The sequence below is a fragment of the Styela clava genome, chromosome 10 (assembly GCF_964204865.1).
Source record: "Styela clava chromosome 10, kaStyClav1.hap1.2, whole genome shotgun sequence".
NCBI lineage: Eukaryota > Metazoa > Chordata > Ascidiacea > Stolidobranchia > Styelidae > Styela > Styela clava.
This window is the reverse complement of record NC_135259.1, coordinates 5,111,542-5,128,773: the sequence shown is the minus strand read 5'-3', so window position 1 is coordinate 5,128,773 and position 17,232 is coordinate 5,111,542. Positions and strand designations below refer to the sequence as shown.

Below are 17,232 nucleotides of genomic sequence, written 5' to 3'. Positions count from 1 at the left end.
CGAAAGATGATGAGCCACTCGCTCCAAATCACTCGCTGTTACTGAATCCTACAAGTAATTTACCTTCTGGCATATTCGACAAAAAGGATTGTTACACTCGACGAAGATGGCGACAAATTCAGTAGTTAGCTGATCAGTTTTGGATCAGGTGGATCAAAGAATACACACCCATACTTCAGACACGACAGAAATGGACCTCTAAAGAACGTAATATAGAAGTTGGTGATATTGTGCTACTTGTGGACAATACTATACCAAGAGGGAAGTGGCAGACTGGACGTGTTATGGAAACTACGCCTGATAAACTTGGAGCTGTACGTCAAGTTACTGTGAAGACACCCAGGGGTTTACTGAGAAGGCCAATTGCAAAGTTGTGCTTAATTCATAGAGTTAATGAGTAAAATGTTTTCAAGTGTGTGATATCCTCGATGTAAGAAATTTGTGAGTGAGATGTTTTCACTGGGTTCCAACATCTGGCTGGGGGAATGTTACATCGAGAATCGCATTCACTTGATTTTTTGTATTGACTTAAACATTGCGTCCGTTCAACTTGAGTAGTAATTTATTTGGTATTGTTGACGCCGTAATTTCCCTTGATTGACAGTGTGCTTCCACACACTTTGTTACAAAACAATTGAGAGAGTCTTCGTGGCAATTGCTTGCCCAGAAATGTCTCGCTTAGACAGGGATAGTTTCGGTAATTTGCTTTAGATAGCGCTTTACTTTTGCAGAGAATGGCGCTCGTTTCGTTGTAATTTGTAAATAAGTTAAAATTGTTTAGCGACCTTGACTTTCTGTCTTGACAGCAGGACGATTAAATAATGTAGATTATGATGCCCCACATAGGCCTAGTTTAAGGATATTTTATCAGCATTAGCTTGCCTTTGTGATTATTTTTACAGTTATAGTTTATTTAATTGATTTGTTCCGACGAATGTTCATTTTATGTTCAACTTATGATAATTTAAGCCTGGAATAGCAGACAAATTCGGTATGTTATAATTTGTAACTCTTTCTGATTTGAAGGCTGCAAGTTATTTAATAGTCATTTTGTTAGACTTGTTAAAATTAACTATGTTTAATGAATGTGTTCATAAATTTGAGTAGGCTTTCTAAAGGCCGAATTGTGTACGATTATTTATTTATTGCAAGTATTTTGTATTGATTTGTTTTTAGGTTTGTATTAAGATAACCGTGTCAACTGTATACTTCGAGTTGTGTGATTTTCTGGATTGAGGATACAAACTTGGGGCTTGAAACTTGAAAGACCGCGTTATTGAACTGTTGTCGGTGTCGTCCATGTCACAAGGAACGGCTGTTACATCTTCATGCAAGGGAATTTGCCAGTAACCACTAGATGCGTCTAAAACTGTAAAACATTTCGCATCTGGTATGCGTGCAGCTATTTCTTCTATTGTTCTCATAGGATAATGTTGTCGCTTTATCGCTTGGTTAAGATCCCTTGGGTCAATGCAAATCCGAATACCGTCAGAATTTTTCTTTTTGACAGCCAACATAGAAGAAACCCATTGAGTAGGCTTTGTTACTGGTCTGATAACATTCATTTTGGTCATTTTATCGAGTTCGGCTTTAAACTTTCGACTGGAGAGCAACTGGTATGCGTCTCGGAGGTCGAACAACAGAACGAACGGTTTTATCGAGCTTGATTTTGTACTCGATTGGTAACTTTCCTAGTTCCCCATCAAATAAATCAATAAACTCACGTTTATTGTAATCTTCTGTCATCAAGTTGTACGTGTTTGTTATTGTCTTTTCTGGATTCATCCCATGCACATCATGAAGCTTGATCAGTCCTATCCTGATGCTATCTTCGCAAGCAATGAGAGGTTTCGCTTCTCGATCAATGATGTGAAATTTCAATTTGTATGTTGAGCCATTACGAATGCAATTAATCAAAGTGTGGCCTAGTGCAGGGGTTCTCAAACTTTTTGTGTTTCGGAGCCCTTGAAAAAGTTGACTATTATTCACGGAGCCCCAAAATAAATGTTAAAATTGTTACTTTCCGAATAATATTCCTGAGTAAGTCAAAAGTACTGTACTTATTTTAAATGCTTTACCTCTTTTAATAGGGTTAATACAAGTCATAAATGAATCTAAATGTAAAAGATGAATTATATATACTAAAGCTGTAAACTTGATACTTGACAAACATATTAATAAATTAGGGGTCGGATCTTTTACCTTTAGATATTTTTGAAAGACTTAAAAGGCCGCTAATAACGTACTCGATTGCATTTTGTTACGATCGCCGATTGTTTTCGTCAGCATGGCGGTGTTTATTCTCCCTAAATCAAAAATTTTCCTCGACATATACATGTATGATGTATTGTTCCACAATGACGACGAGTATTGCTTTTTTGTTCTCGTGGGGAATTATGAGTTCAATGTGAAAAACATGTTACCATATTATAGTCACCGGAGACGAAATGCTAAAAATAATAAATAATAAAAGGTAAATCCGCAACTCAAATTTCTTGATTGAAAAGCGGCATACTGAAATATTAAAACTAAAACTTAAAATGAGAGATAACACTATAAGTTTTGTTTCAGCAGACTCACGTCAGATTAAAAACACGTTCATAGACATTGTGAATCAAAAATTTGGTGTTATGTTGGGTTTTCTTTGGTTATTCGTCGTAGTAACTGCGAAACCGAAACACAGTCAATTGTGCGCGCGATGTACCTATTTTTCCATTCTGAAACTACCGGCGGAGCCGCATGCAATGAAATAAATTTCAATCTTTCGTATTTTGCCCCGACCTCTTGTTTTTTAAACGGCGACATCTTGCTCGTGAGTGCGAAAGAACAAAATCAAGCTTGACAAATCCCAAGATCGCAAAAATACGACTGCAATTTATGTATAGTTGGCAGTTTTTCGCGTATTTTATGTTATTTCAGAATAGTAGTCTTTTATTTCAGTAATCCTAATAGTAAAATTAGCCAATTCAGTATTTTAAAAAGTAATCGAATAGCTCGCGGAGCCCCTGGGTTTCTCTCACGGAGCCCTGGGGCTCCGTACGGAGCCCTTTGAGAACCTATGGCCTAGTGTGTCAATTGTTTCCACTATAGCTGACAAATTTTGGTGGATTTCGTTTGTCAATCCATTCGTGTTTGCGTATGCGTTCGAATAAGTGGCGAGGCATAACATTGCAACGTGCTCCTGTATCTACTTTTAAATTCAACTCTTTCCCATGAACTTGTAACTTGGCATAAAATTCCGACACTGCTTGTGTATTATCATCAAGTGAGCCAACTTCATATGTTTCAAAATCAGTCGTTTCATGATTTTGTTTTTCTTGTGTTTGCCATTCTGTGTCTTTATCTACAGAATTCACAGGTTTACGAAATTTTCGATAAAATTGGTGCTGCGGTTTTGCAGGCTTAGTTCGGCATACATTCTGAAAGTGATTCATCTTTCCGCAACTTCTGCATTGCTTGTTAAATGCAGGACATAGTTTTCGAGTATTGGCATGCTTACGTCCACAATTATGACAAATTTTGAATGGAAAATCTTGCCTTTGTTTTCGCATTTGCGTTTGGCGATGTAAATCATGAATTTCATCTTCTTCAAAATCATCTGCAAGCAGTTGTATCCGCTGGTCGGACAGCTCATTAATCTGACAAATGTTGATAGCTTTGTTCAACGTTAGATCATCTTCGCGTAGAAGCAGTCGTTTAACTTTGTCATTTCTTATACCACACACAAGCCTATCGCAAATTCATTCATTTTTCATGTCACCAAATTTGCCTGTGCTAGCTTTTGCTCTCAAATCAGCTAAATACGCTTGAAATGGTTCACCTGTATGTTGATTCCTGGAATCTGGAAGCATTTTATTGGTCCCTACTGACCGGAATTATTTTTAACTTTTTCCTTTCATAATAGATTTTCGCCCACCTATTAAACTGATTGTCTTGTCAGAAAGAATGCTATTATATAGTGAGTGATACAAGAAAATATATTTGTACGTTGGCCACTCAGGGAAGTTGAGTTGTTTTTTGTTTTTCATCTTTCCAGTAAAATTGTACAAATATTCAGTGATATTTTTAAATCATATTCATTAGCTCCTATTTTTCGTGCCTTAAAATTCTAAAAACCATTTAAAATTACAAAAACAAGTAACATATTTATTATGGACAAGGATCGTATTCATCCATTAATGTAGACCAGTCATCCATTGCTTGCTGCCATTCTCTGTCAAAAAAGAATTGAATAAATCAATTTTCTGATACTGATAAAGAATAAACTTCATCAAATTCTGGTTTAATTTTCTGATATTTGAAAAAATTGAGATTATGAAATTCATGAAACATATAAATCGTATCATCATAAATATCTGTATTTTCTCTAAAGATTGTACGCAGTAGAACTCACCTGAACATAGTGACGTATTGGCGTTGAGCTTCAGTGCAAGATTCTGTGAAATAAGGTATACCATTAATTTACTGCACACAAAAAAAAAATCAATCCCAAATCTAATTTGGTGGCAGTAACAGGGACGGACTAAAAGTAGGCACTTGCAAATTAGGCACTTTTTTAGGCACTTTGGAAAAAAAGTAAAAAAGGGCGTAATACCTTTTAAAAACATAATTAATTAGTTAAAAATGGTCAAATTAAATGTTGAAAACGCAAATTGCAACGGGCAAACTCAATAGCAATATTTAAAACGCAGTTTTAAAGGCAGTCGCACGCGCTTGGTCACCACATATGCTAGGCACATATTTAGGCACTTCGAAAAAAGAAGAAAATCGGAATTATCACCAATAAAAGACAGACTATTAAAAATTTTACCCACACTGATTAGCCTGGGCAAATATCCAATAGATGCACTTGAGTCTAGTACTGGAATTTAGAAGTAATAAATTGTTACCGGTAGGCACTTTTTTAGGCACTTATTTAGGCACTTCGAAAAAAAGGTGAAATGAACGTAGTAACTCCTAGAAAGATAATGAATTAGTTCAAAATATTTAAATTAAATGTTGAACGCGAAAATTGCAACAGTTAAACCCAATACCGATTTTTAAAACGTAGTATTGAAGGAAAACGCACGCGCTCTGTCACCACGTATGCTGGGCACATATTTAGGCACTTCGAAATATAAAGAAAATGACAATTATCACTAATAAAAGACAGAGAAATAAACATATTACCCACACTGATTAGCCTGGGCAAATATCCAATAGATGCACTTGAGTCTAGTACTGGAATTTAGGAATAATAAATTGTTACCGGTGGGCACTTCAAAAAAAAGGTGAAATGGACGTAGTAACTCCTAAAAAGATAATGAATTAGTTCAAAATATTCAAATTAAATTTTGAACGCGGAAATTGCAAGGGGTAAACCCAATAACGATTTTTAAAACATAGTATTAAAGGGAGACGCACGCGCTCTGTCACCACACATGCTAGGCACATATTTAGACACTTCGAAATATAAAGAAAATGGTAATTATCATGAATAAAAATACAGAAAATAAAAATATTAGTCAAAATAATTAGCCTATTTGAATATCCGATGAATGCACTTCAGTCTAGTAGTGATATTTGAGAGTAATAAATTGTTACCGGTAGGCACTTTTTAGTCACTTATTTAGACACTTCTAAAAATGCGTAAAATGGGCGTTATAACTTTTAAAAGGATAATGAATTAGTTTAAAATATTTAAATTAAAAAATTAATATGCAAATTGCAACAAGTAAACCCAATGATATCAGATTTTATATTTTGTATATTTGAAAATATCTTAATTCTTTACTTTGTAATTTTGTTTTTGATAAATTAAAATATAAGACATCCCCCGAAAATAAGCCCTAGTGGTAATTTTAGGAAAAAATTTGAAATAAGACACTGAATTAATTTCGGGGAAACACGGAAAAGGTGTCTACCGGTAACAATTTATTATTCTCAAATACCACTACTAGACTCAAGTGCATCTATTGGATATTCACCCAGTCCCAGGCTAATCATTTTGACTAATATTTTTATTTTCTTTTTTTATTGGTGATTATTTCCATTTTTTTTTTTCGATGTTCCTAAATATGTGCCTAGCATATGTGGTGACAGAGCGCGTGCGTCTCCCTTTAGTACTAAGTTTTTAAAATCATTATTGGGTTAAACTGTTGCAATTTTTGCGTTCAACATTTAATTTAAATATTTTGAACTAATTCATTATCTTTCTAGGAGTTACTACGTCCATTTCATCTTTTTTTCGAAGTGCCTAAAAAAATGCCTACCAGTACCAATTTATTATGTCTAAATTCCAGTACTAGACTCAAGTGCATCTATTGGATATTTGCCCAGGCTAATCAGTGTGGGTATTATTTTTATTTCTCTGTCTTCTATTGGTGATAATTCCGATTTTCTTCTTTTCTCGAAGTGCCTAAATATGTGCCTAGCATATGTGGTGACCGAGCGCGTGTGACTCCTTTTACTACTACGTTTTAAATATTGTTATTCGGTTCACCCATTGCAATTTGCGTGTTCAATATTTAATTTGACAATTTTCAACTAATTAATTATCATTTTAAAAGTTATTACGCCCATTTCACCTTTTTTTTCGATGTGCCTAAATAAGTGCCTAAAAAAGTGCCTACTGGTAACAATTTATTATTTCTAAATTCCAGTACTAGACTCAAGTGCATCTATTGGATATTTACCCAGGCTAAATTCCAGTACTAGACTCAAGTGCATCTATTGGATATTTACCCAGGCTAATCAGTGTGGGTAATATGTTTATGTCTCTGTCTTTTATTAGTGATAATTGCCATTTTCTTTATTTTTCGAAGTGCTCAAATATGTGCCTAGCATACGTGGTGACAGAGCGCGTGCGTCTCCCTTTAATACAACGTTTTAAAAATCGTTATTGGATTTAACTGTTGCAATTTTCGCGTTCAACATTTAATTTAAATATTTTGATCTAATTCATTACCTTTTTAAGAGTTACTACGTCCATTTCACCTTTTTTCCGGAGTGCCTAAATAAGTGCCTACCGGTAACAATTTATTATTTCTAAATTCCAGTACTAGACTCAAGTGCATCTATTGGATATTTACCCAGGCTAATCAGTGTGGGTAATATGTTTATGTCTCTGTCTTTTATTAGTGATAATTGCCATTTTCTTTATTTTCGAAGTGCCTAAATATGTGCCTAGCATATGTGGTGACCAAGCGCGTGCGACTGCCTTTAATACTACGTTTTAAATATTGTTATTGAGTTTGCCCGTTGCAATTTGCGTTTTCAACATTTAATTTGACCATTTTTAACTAATTAATGATGGTTTTAAAAGGTATTACGCTCTTTTTACTAAGTGCCTAAATAAGTGCCTAAAAAAGTGCCTAATTTGCAAGTGCCTACTTTTAGTCCGTCCCGCAGTAACATACTAGTAACAAATCATGTAAGCACGTGTCAAGTGCCGTCGAACGACCACGCGGGTGAAATGTCAACGCTTTGCGTTGTATGTTGGAGCAGTTTATCAGCTGTTCAAGTCGGAAATCAAAGCTAGTTTTTTGGGCTCCGATCGGCCTAAAAAGATCTTTTTATTAAATGATTTATTTAGTATACCAGTAGATTTACCTGGTGGAGGAGATGTTGGTTCTTCAGTTGTTACGGTAGTGTATTCAGTGGTACTTGTAGTTGGGGCTGATGTTGCAGTAGTTGTACTTGAATGTGGATCTGTTACAGATACTGTAGATTGCCCATCTAGAATAGGAATGTAAAATTAATTTTATTCTGACTGAGAGCTAAATCAAAGTCTGAAGTAGTTGACCTACCTTGACATGCGGTGATATCTCTTTCCCAAGTGCACGTGGTTGATTCAACGTCGAATTTTGTCCCGAGTGCGCATGGACGTTTCATGTAGTTATCTGAATAAGAATCGTTTCATAGTAGAATGAAACATTTACGACAAATCACATTAACATTTTTAGTCAACGTGCGTTTCAGATACGTTGTTTAGAAAGACTCACCATGAACACATTCATAGTAGTACTGCACACATGAGGTGTCATCAAAAAGAAATCTTTTTCCATTTGGGAATCCTCCTGCACCGCATGGATTTGCAGCTGTAAAAATATGGCAAATAATTCAACTGTGAAACTGCATTCAAAAACTTTGAACTAAAATTGGTTTGCCATGATCATGATATGAAGCTAATCTGTTGACTTGATGTATTTTGTACATTGCATGTCTTTCCCTGATGGGAAACATGAAATCAATGAGATAGGTCGAGGAAATTATTTCAAATTGCGCTAAAGTGCAATGCTTTCGTAGAAATTGTAATTTTTCCGCGTTTTTCGATCATTTGTTAAAGTCAGCCATTGATAATACATGGTCACACAGACCTAACAGAGTATGACAAAACTAATGTCATGTATCTCTGTTATGCTAAGAACGTCGCCTCGATAAATCCTTATCCGGGTACACAAAAATCTGCTTTTACCTGAACCACTTGCTTCGAGATCAAGTCTCAAAATAAAGTATAATTGCGCCAAATGACAGCCATGAATTATGCGTGGGATTCTAATGCCAAAATGAAAAAAAAGAAATTTAGAAACAATTTTGTTTGATTACTGTGCAGATTTGAACTTTTTAAATTGATATTGTACCGCAAAAAAGTAATGCAAATGCAATATGACCTGATTGAAACATTCAAAGTACATTTTAATAAAAAAAAAATGCAATCAGATTAATTTGATAATAATTTGGTAGTTATATCAAAATGAGATACGATGGCCAAAACACTTTTTTTTGGCCCATTTTCGTTTCGAAAATTATGTGGGCCATTAAAGTGGGCCTATAAAGGAAAAACTACAAGAAAGCATAAAATTATTTCTGTAAAAACAGACAATTTCACTTTAATATTTAGAATGAAAATTGCCACCATGTTGTAAAAAAACAGCAGCATCAATTATTGCTACTACCATCTAATTCAACTAAATTTATTAATAGCAATTTTCAATAAGTTTTTGGCCCATCCGGAAAGGTTTCTGCGGGCCATGGACCACTGGTTGGGAACCGGTGCTTTAGTCAAATGTAACCACTCATTTAACATGAGTCGGCACAGTTTTTTTTACCAAGAACTTATTTGATTACACGGTATTTATAATACAAAGGATGTAATGACAATTGTGGATATGCACGCATATAGCCTACGTTTTCAAGCATACTTCACGATGAAAGAGTAGTTATATTCCAAATGGGAAGTGAACCATTTAAAAATTGCGTGATTATGTCAATCTCTGGCTAGTAATGACTTAGTTTAATACTGTCTCAGATATTCATCACTTTTGCAGAACAAATAATTCCAAAGCTTCGCTAAGGATAAACACCATTCATGTTATTTGGGTATTTAAGTTTGCTTTGGAACTTGGGATAGGATAGGATTTACATATTTATCCCGGGGGAGAGGAAAGGCGGTTTAATCATATGGCGAACCACGGCCTCTCGTCCGGTTACCAGTTCAAGTTGGGTATGGGATTAGTTAGCCAGTTAATTGTTTTTTCGGAAGCGTGGACTTGATGGTGAAGGAAGCCGTAAACGACCAGCGGTTACGTGAATCACCCTACGGCGGCGGGAAGTCCAGCAATTCTCTCGCACATGATCATCCTCGCATGGGATTCGAACCTGCGATCCCAAGAAGGGTAATCAGAGATGCGGTGGCGAGCGTATTCCTAACGCTTAGCACGATGCGCCATACTTGGCATAAAAGGTTTGGGTTAGGATTCGGGTGTAATTTTAGGTTCGGATCGGATCGCGCTTAAAATAAGCTTGCTCACAACTCTAATAAAGATTGAATTTCAAATAATTTACTTGTTGGGATAGATGTTGAATCTGATGTTGCGGTAGTTGTACTTGAAGAAGATACCGTAGGTTCCTCATCTAAAATAAAAATATAAAATACTAATAAAAAAGAGAATTTTATTGTCAGATCATTCACACAGGCTGCCAGACGTGTCTCGAACCAGTTGAGTTGCTTATGGGGAAAAGAGTATGATTCAATTGCAGCCGCATTCATTGCAATCTCCAAGTCATCAATCCTTGTGTCCAAATCGATTCTCAAATAAAATGTAGTTAATTTTAGTCAAATCAGAAAAAGTGAAAGTCAGTTTGTTTTCTTTTTAAATCAAAATCTATTTTAGTCATCATTCATACTTTGTGACTTGAATCAAGAAAATTTCGAGTAACGTTCAAGTTATTAGGTCAGAGGTCATCCGGACGTGTTAGAGCAGTGGTTGGCAAAATTTTTCCAGTGCGGCCCAAATAGTATGGAAAAAATTCTAAAATTCAACAATCTCGATGAAAATTTAACCACGTAATAAACTTGTTGAGGAACATTTAATTAGTAAATAAAACTAGTGTGAACGTAACGGTACACGAGACGGTACAAAGATTGAACAACCGAACGTACCGGTATATGTCGGTAGCAAGTGCAATTTTAATGACGCAATACAATAAACGGATACGCCAGAATGAACAGACCAGAATAGTTGCAATGCTGGTACCGCAGTTGGATGAACATAATATATGATCGTTTGATATATAAAAAAAAATAAACATTTTGGAACAAATTTATATGTAATGTTTGATTTATAGAACTTTTGAATTTGAGTCAGCCATTTTACCGTGAATTCAATAACTAATACCTTGACACGCGGCGATATTTCTTTCCCAATTGCACGTGGTTGATTTCACGTCGAATTTTGTCCCGGCTGCGCATTGACGTTGAATGTAGTTATCTGAATAATAATTGTTTCATACTGAAATAAAACACTTTCACTCACGTATGCAGCAGAATTGTGCCTCAACATAGGTTTCATCTATTTTGTTTCTAGAAACTCACAGCCTACTTACCATGAACACATTCAAAGTAGTATTGCACACATGACGTGACATCAAAAAGGAACCTTCTTCCATTTGGGAATCCTCCTGCACCGCATGGATTTGAAGCTGTAAAAAAATGTTTATTAATTGAACTGTAAAGAAGTTGTGAACTATAGCAGTGATGAAATAATATTGTTTTGTTGTCCTAATAAATGAACATCATAGGTTTCTTATCGATTGAAAACGGGAAACCTTACAGATAGATGAAGAAAAATTAATTCTAATTAATCCTGTGTGCAACAATTGAAAAAAATTGTAATTTGTTCGTGGTTCTCTATCATTTGATAAAGTTATCAATTGATAATGCATGGACACGTACAATTAACAAATTGTGGCAAAGCCATTGTGAAGTATCCGTTATGCTAAGGGCGCCTCCTATATAATCACTTATACGGGGTACACGAAAAACAGCTGTATTTACCTGAACCGCTTACTCAGAGATCATGTTTCAAAATGAAATATCGGTGCACCAATTGAGGCCATAGATAGTTCGAGGAAGTATAATTAAAAATAAAATGTTACTCAGGAAATATTTAGAAATAATCTTTGTTTGATTTGTTACGCGTTGTTTATGTTACAAAGAATGAATGACATTTGTGGACATGTACGCATGTGCGTAAGACCTTTCACGCATACTTTACAATTCAAACGTGATACGATAACAAATGTGACGTGAACCATTCAAAAATTGCGTAACTATGCCAATCCTCGGTTAGTAATGACTTAAGTTTAATGTTCTATCTTGAAGATAAAAGTACAGAGAACTAACATTGAATATTTGAAATTTCTGATTTTGTAAGAGAAATATAGTTTGACGATATTTATGAAAACAAGTCTCTTAATTACATAATCTGAATTTTAAATACTTCTTTTCTACGCCTCTTTCTTATACCTCTGTTTAACACATGCAACCAAATTTTAAGCGTGATTTCTGTTGAAAGATTGATAAATTTATAAAATGCTAATCATTTTTAGGTATGCCGCAGAACACATAACTCCAAGTCTTCGTAAAATATCAACACCTAACATTTAATTTGGGTATTTAAGTCTACTTTGAAACTTACCATGAAAAATATTGGACTAGGATTCGGTTATATATGAATTTGAGTTTTGGATCTGATCGCGCCTAAAATGGGCAGCTCGCTTACAACCCCGAGACAGTTCATATTCTAGTTAATTTACCTGTTGGAGTGGATGTTGTAAATGATTCTTCGGTTGTTAAAGTCGCGTCTGTCATAGTCGTAGTTGACGCCAAAGTTGCGGTAGTTGTACTTGACGAAGATACTGTTGGTTGCTCATCTAAAATAGAAATGTAAAAATGCTGATAAATAAGTGAATTTTATTGTCAAATCTTTTTCATCCATTCGGATGTATTAGAGCCCACAAAACAGGCATAGCAATCATATTTAGAACTTTTCTTGTTAATAAAAGTCTAATCTTCTATTCAACAGCCAAATGGATTAAAAAACTCAACCGTTCTACCTTTGATTCAATAATGAATCCTACCTTGACATGCGGCGATATTTCTTTCCCAAGTGCACGTGGTTGATTTCACGTCAAATTTTGTCCCGGCTGCGCATGGACGTTGCATGTAGTTATCTAAATAAGAATCGTAGTAGAATAAAACACTTACATATTTTTAATCCAACTCGTTTTTTCAACTAAGTTGTTTTAAACAATTCATACTCACCGTGAACGCATTCATAATAGTACTGCACACATAACGTGACATCAAAAAGGAACCTTCTTCCATTTGGAAACCCCTCTGCACCGCATGGATTTGTATCTGTAAAATTATGAATTTGTTGCTTTTCTCAATTTTATTCTATAGATGTGATATAAAGATGACAAAATTGATGACACGTTTTATGATAGTCGTGGATGATGGACTTGCAGCTGAAGTTATTGTTGGAGACGACATTGGCGCAGTGCTGCTGTGAGCAATGTTACGACCCAAATTACTACTTGTTGGACACGAAAATGACATTGATCGTCTTTCTTATTATTGGTATGTTGTTGTTTTTGTTGTTGATTATTTCAATATTCATCTACATGTTGTTTTGAAAAATCTTTTTTGTCTTCAACTATAGAATGCTTTGAATTTTTCAGTGGTTGAAGTTTGTTATTGCCCGTGGATGGCTATCACTTTGATTTATTCCTAAATCTCCTATGGAATCTGATCTTTCATTCAAAATTTTGCTGTTTCATTTTTATTCTTGGGAACGCGGTTTTTATTCTGCCGAGCCTGATAACCTTCGTCAAGTTCTCTGTTTTGATTTTGCGAAGTCGTTATTCGTTCAACGAGAGTTTGTTGATAAGGGTACTTAATGTGTAGTCTGTAGACAGTCGTGGGTCTAATGTAGTTCAGTATTTGGTATCCAGGCCGGATAGCGACTGTCAAAACAGCGACCTTCATAATTCCGCATTAAAGCAGCGACCGCATTAAAGCAGCGACTGTTATGATAATGACTCAACTCGTGGTATGGTTAGGGACCTCTCTACACGGGTATGCACGCACAAACAGGCAGCCACTTCAAAAGTGAAAGATTGAAACCAAAAGGGACTTTAAAACAACATTTTATTTGGACTAACCCTAACGCTATCATAACAGTCGCTGTTTTAATGCGGTCGCCATTATGACATTATGAAGTCGCCATTATGACAGTCGCTGTTCTGACAGTCGCTATTTGGAACCCAAGCCAAGTATTTCTAGTGGTTGTAGCATTATAAATTTTGCATATGTCATTCCAGACCACCACCTCACTACGTTATCAAAGAAAAAATTTTTACTACCTTTCCAATCTTACCTAGATGACTTAGTTAGAACAATCGCGATGTGATGTAAAATTTGATCATTATAATTGGTATTCTTCGCTTCGAAATTTACGGCTTCGAGAGCCACATTTAACGATAGTATTAATAGAATTTGATAGTTTCGTCCCAGTTTCTATAATGATAGATAATCATGTGTGTGATCGATTTTTTGAGCATCATCATTGCTAACTTAAAATTCTGTGAAGCTTTTTTTTTTAATATTACTCATAAAGGTACTTACTTGCAGAGATCACTGGAACAATTAGGAGAAGACATAGTAAAGTTATTTCCATCCCCATCGTTAGTTTTCCTGTAACGGTACAGCAAGCTTCTTCTGTTGCAATAAGTGATGTCCTATTTTTGAAGTTCTATAATATATATGGCGTTGTCTTGAATTGAATCCATGTGTCACAATGTGTACGTCGCAGTTATTAATATGAATTGTGGATTTTATGATTCGGTTTCATAATTCAATTTATTTGATTCGTGATGTTCGGCCAACGCCCATGTTATTTTCGTCTTAGCACTCCCTTATTTAAACACAGGATATTGAAGTTAATACAAACCGACTGTTTCCCACACCTTAAAACCATTGTCAAAGGATTCAATGACTTCTAGTTGAGTAACTATTGACTGATATGTAGATTAACCAAAATTAACTATGACCAGGTTTTCGAACCGTGTGCCAATACCTTCCTATATTTTATTGGAGTGATTTTAGTTTGTATAGGGTTGTAGTTTTACTAATGTTCCTTTTATTTAATCTTTATAACCGAGATAAAAATTGTGAGTACCTTTACCAAGCTCATCAAATATTGAACCACATAAAAAGAACGAGTTATAGAAATATAGAAGGGGGTAAAGTATTTCGAAATTGGCAATAAAGGAATGCAATAAAAAAGGTTAAGAACCACTCTAGATCCATTTCCATTAAAAGATTTTAATATTTTCTATAATAACATCACTATACTTGTTTAGGAGTGTTGAATCATCCAATTATATAGTTTTATTTCATGGTGATTAAAATGTTATTCCCGTTGTTTTGGAAGTATGCATTTAGAGTTCACTAACTCGTAAGGTCATCAAGTTGAATGGTTTTCAACGCCCAGTGACCCGTATTGTATCGCTTACACGGGTATCGAGCGCAACGTAAATGCATACACTAGGACTACGTAATGACTGGCCATAAGCCAACACTCCTACTTTCCGATATTGTTTCATAATACAAATAATGTTATCGTCTTCTATTTATTTTTTAAGCGCCAATTGGAATTCAATATAAAAGTTTCCAAATTTTGGACACGAAAATTACCAAATTATCTTTTTTCGATTTCAAGTACGAGAACTGACTGACTCGGAAACCGATTGGTGATTATGTAAATGTGAATCATGTTATATGTGAACTATCTGGCAAAATAGCTTGTTCCGAATTTATTTAGACAGTGGTAACATATGTATTTATGATTTCTTTACATTATGACATTAGCCGAATCTGTATTATTTAACGTTGGATACTTGCATGTGTTGGTAAATGGTATTGCCCCAAAATATTTTTGCTATTACGACGAATCGCTCAAAATTTTCGATTTTCAACCCAAGTCTCTCTGAAGTCAGGTACTATTTAAATTTGAATCTATTCGTTCGTCCATATGGCCCGACTGTCACAATTCAACGATTCGATTCTCCTCAACACTGTAATGAACTGTATACAACTAACGCAGACGGTGACAACGCTTTCTGAGTTTTAGAAATATTTAGGTAATAAAAAAATTCTTGCGTGTGGAACCTATTGCAGCACTGAATTGTTGCTGCTGTTGTAACGTTAGACAATTTTAGTCAAATGGCTTTCGTTACCCAAAACAGCTAATAAAAAAGATTTTAGGTGTAATTTAGAGCTGCATACCCCTCGTTCAAAAATCCCTATCACTCAACGCTGTTATAATTTAGTACAGGTATTTTTGAAACAGTTTTGTGTGTATTTAAAATTGTTGCAAAGATTCTTTCTGCCACTAATTTATTTGAAATTCGAAATCCAACATTGTGCGAGCAACGAATAAAAATTTTAAATTATTGACGAGAAGTTATCTAGCTACATGTGGGGAGTATAACTTAGATTACATTTTTATGATTATTTGAACAACATTTTTGGATTTTTTATAGTTGACCCTTGCCTCGTAATTTATCTATTTATGACCCTTGCTTTGGTATGTGCATTATTATTGACATAACAAATGTGAACTTTGAAATTAACGTCTGTGTAGTTAGTTACCTAAAGTTTTCTTTGAATTTTTCTTTTCTAATAATAAAAGTATTTTGACATTGTGAAAGAAAAACGTAACAAAATACTGTAATATGTTTAAAACGTTGGCTTTGAAACAATAGAATAATTTATCCAAGCTGATCATTTCTACAACAAGTGTCTTCCAATTGAGGATTGTTCATTTTCTTTTAACCAAGGCGAAGAGTGTTAAAATGGGCGGAATGTTGAAATAAAGAAATTTAATTCAACCTCGGAAGGACCGATTTTAGTTTTTTGAGATAGATTTTACGATTGACTTACAAGCTGTACATTTCAATTTGGTAATTTCACTCATGCGTGCAAACGAAGACCACGAATGGAGAAGTTTTCGTGTTTCAAGTCTAATGTTTCAGTAAACGTTATATGGTACATAGAATAAGTTTAAAATATCCACATCATTGGATTTTTGGCAATATACAAATATTCACAATCCAAACTCCTCTGGTAGTAATGGGTATCCCCATTACGTGTAGCTGGCACAATTGGCTTTGATTAAAAAAATACTCGAATGATTGTGGAATAATTTTTCGAAAATAAATTAAATTTGGCATGTCACATACATTACGAGCTGAAGCCCAATTGTAACTTCAAAAAGCTATGTTTGAATATATATGAAATTGAACTATTTACTTAAAGAAAATGATATATTACCAAAATGTTATCACCATGACAGCCCCATGACTCCATGAGCAAACCTAGGGAATCCACTAGCTATTTTTATACTTATTAAAAAAACTGACTCGGCTAATTTTGTAACTGTTCAAATAGCAATATCAACATTAATAAATTTTGACAACGGTAGCGTCGAAATGTGGCAACCAGGCGGTAATTCTGTTATGGCATTATTTATAACAGTGTTTCCCAACCCGAGTCCGCGGTCTCAAATGAGTCCGCGGAGCGCTTGAATGAGTCAGCAACGAGCCAGAAACACGAACACTTTTTTCAAAGTCTTTGCCAAACCTAATCATCAGCCAAGTTACGATTCACGTTAGAATGTACATAAAACATAAAAAGCAAGTTTATTCACATTACATTAATCGAGTTAATAATTACCGGATACTGAGTAGGGCTGGGCATATATTCGAATATTCAACTGTTAGAATAGCAATTTACTATTCAAAAATTTGGTAACCAGTGACGCGACAGGTCACTTGCGCGTCGCTTATTTAAACGATTGGATTTTACAACTCACTTGCGGAGTTCCGACAAAAATACGAGTCGAC

The 17,232-nt window shown here is 34.9% G+C and overlaps 1 protein-coding gene across 1 annotated transcript; it reads right to left on the bottom strand.

The window, feature by feature from the left end:
- Nucleotides 1-3,899: 3,899 nt before the first annotated feature.
- Nucleotides 3,900-14,208, bottom strand: LOC120341247 (chitin-binding domain protein cbd-1-like). The gene is made up of 12 exons (XM_078117317.1): nt 13,952-14,208; nt 12,587-12,682; nt 12,403-12,495; nt 12,079-12,195; nt 10,867-10,962; nt 10,659-10,751; nt 9,826-9,894; nt 7,983-8,078; nt 7,788-7,880; nt 7,591-7,716; nt 4,394-4,436; nt 3,900-4,213 (listed from the first exon to the last, which is right to left on the bottom strand). Exons 1-12 carry the CDS (start codon nt 14,007-14,009, stop codon nt 4,150-4,152), a joined length of 1,044 nt encoding a protein of 347 aa, XP_077973443.1. The 5' UTR covers nt 14,010-14,208; the 3' UTR covers nt 3,900-4,149.
- Nucleotides 14,209-17,232: the final 3,024 nt, after the last annotated feature.

What these genes read in the sequence shown, in the direction of transcription:
- LOC120341247 (XM_078117317.1), bottom strand. Translation starts at nt 14,009, where the DNA reads ATGGGGATGGAAATAACTTTACTATGTCTTCTCCTAATTGTTCCAGTG. An exon ending in CTACTTTGAATGTGTTCATG is followed by an intron (nt 10,752 to 10,866) that starts GTAAGTAGGCTG and finishes ATTATTATTCAG; the next exon opens with ATAACTACATTCAACGTCAA. An exon ending in TTCAACATCTATCCCAACAA is followed by an intron (nt 8,079 to 9,825) that starts GTAAATTATTTG and finishes ATATTTTTACAG; the next exon opens with CTGCAAATCCATGCGGTGCA.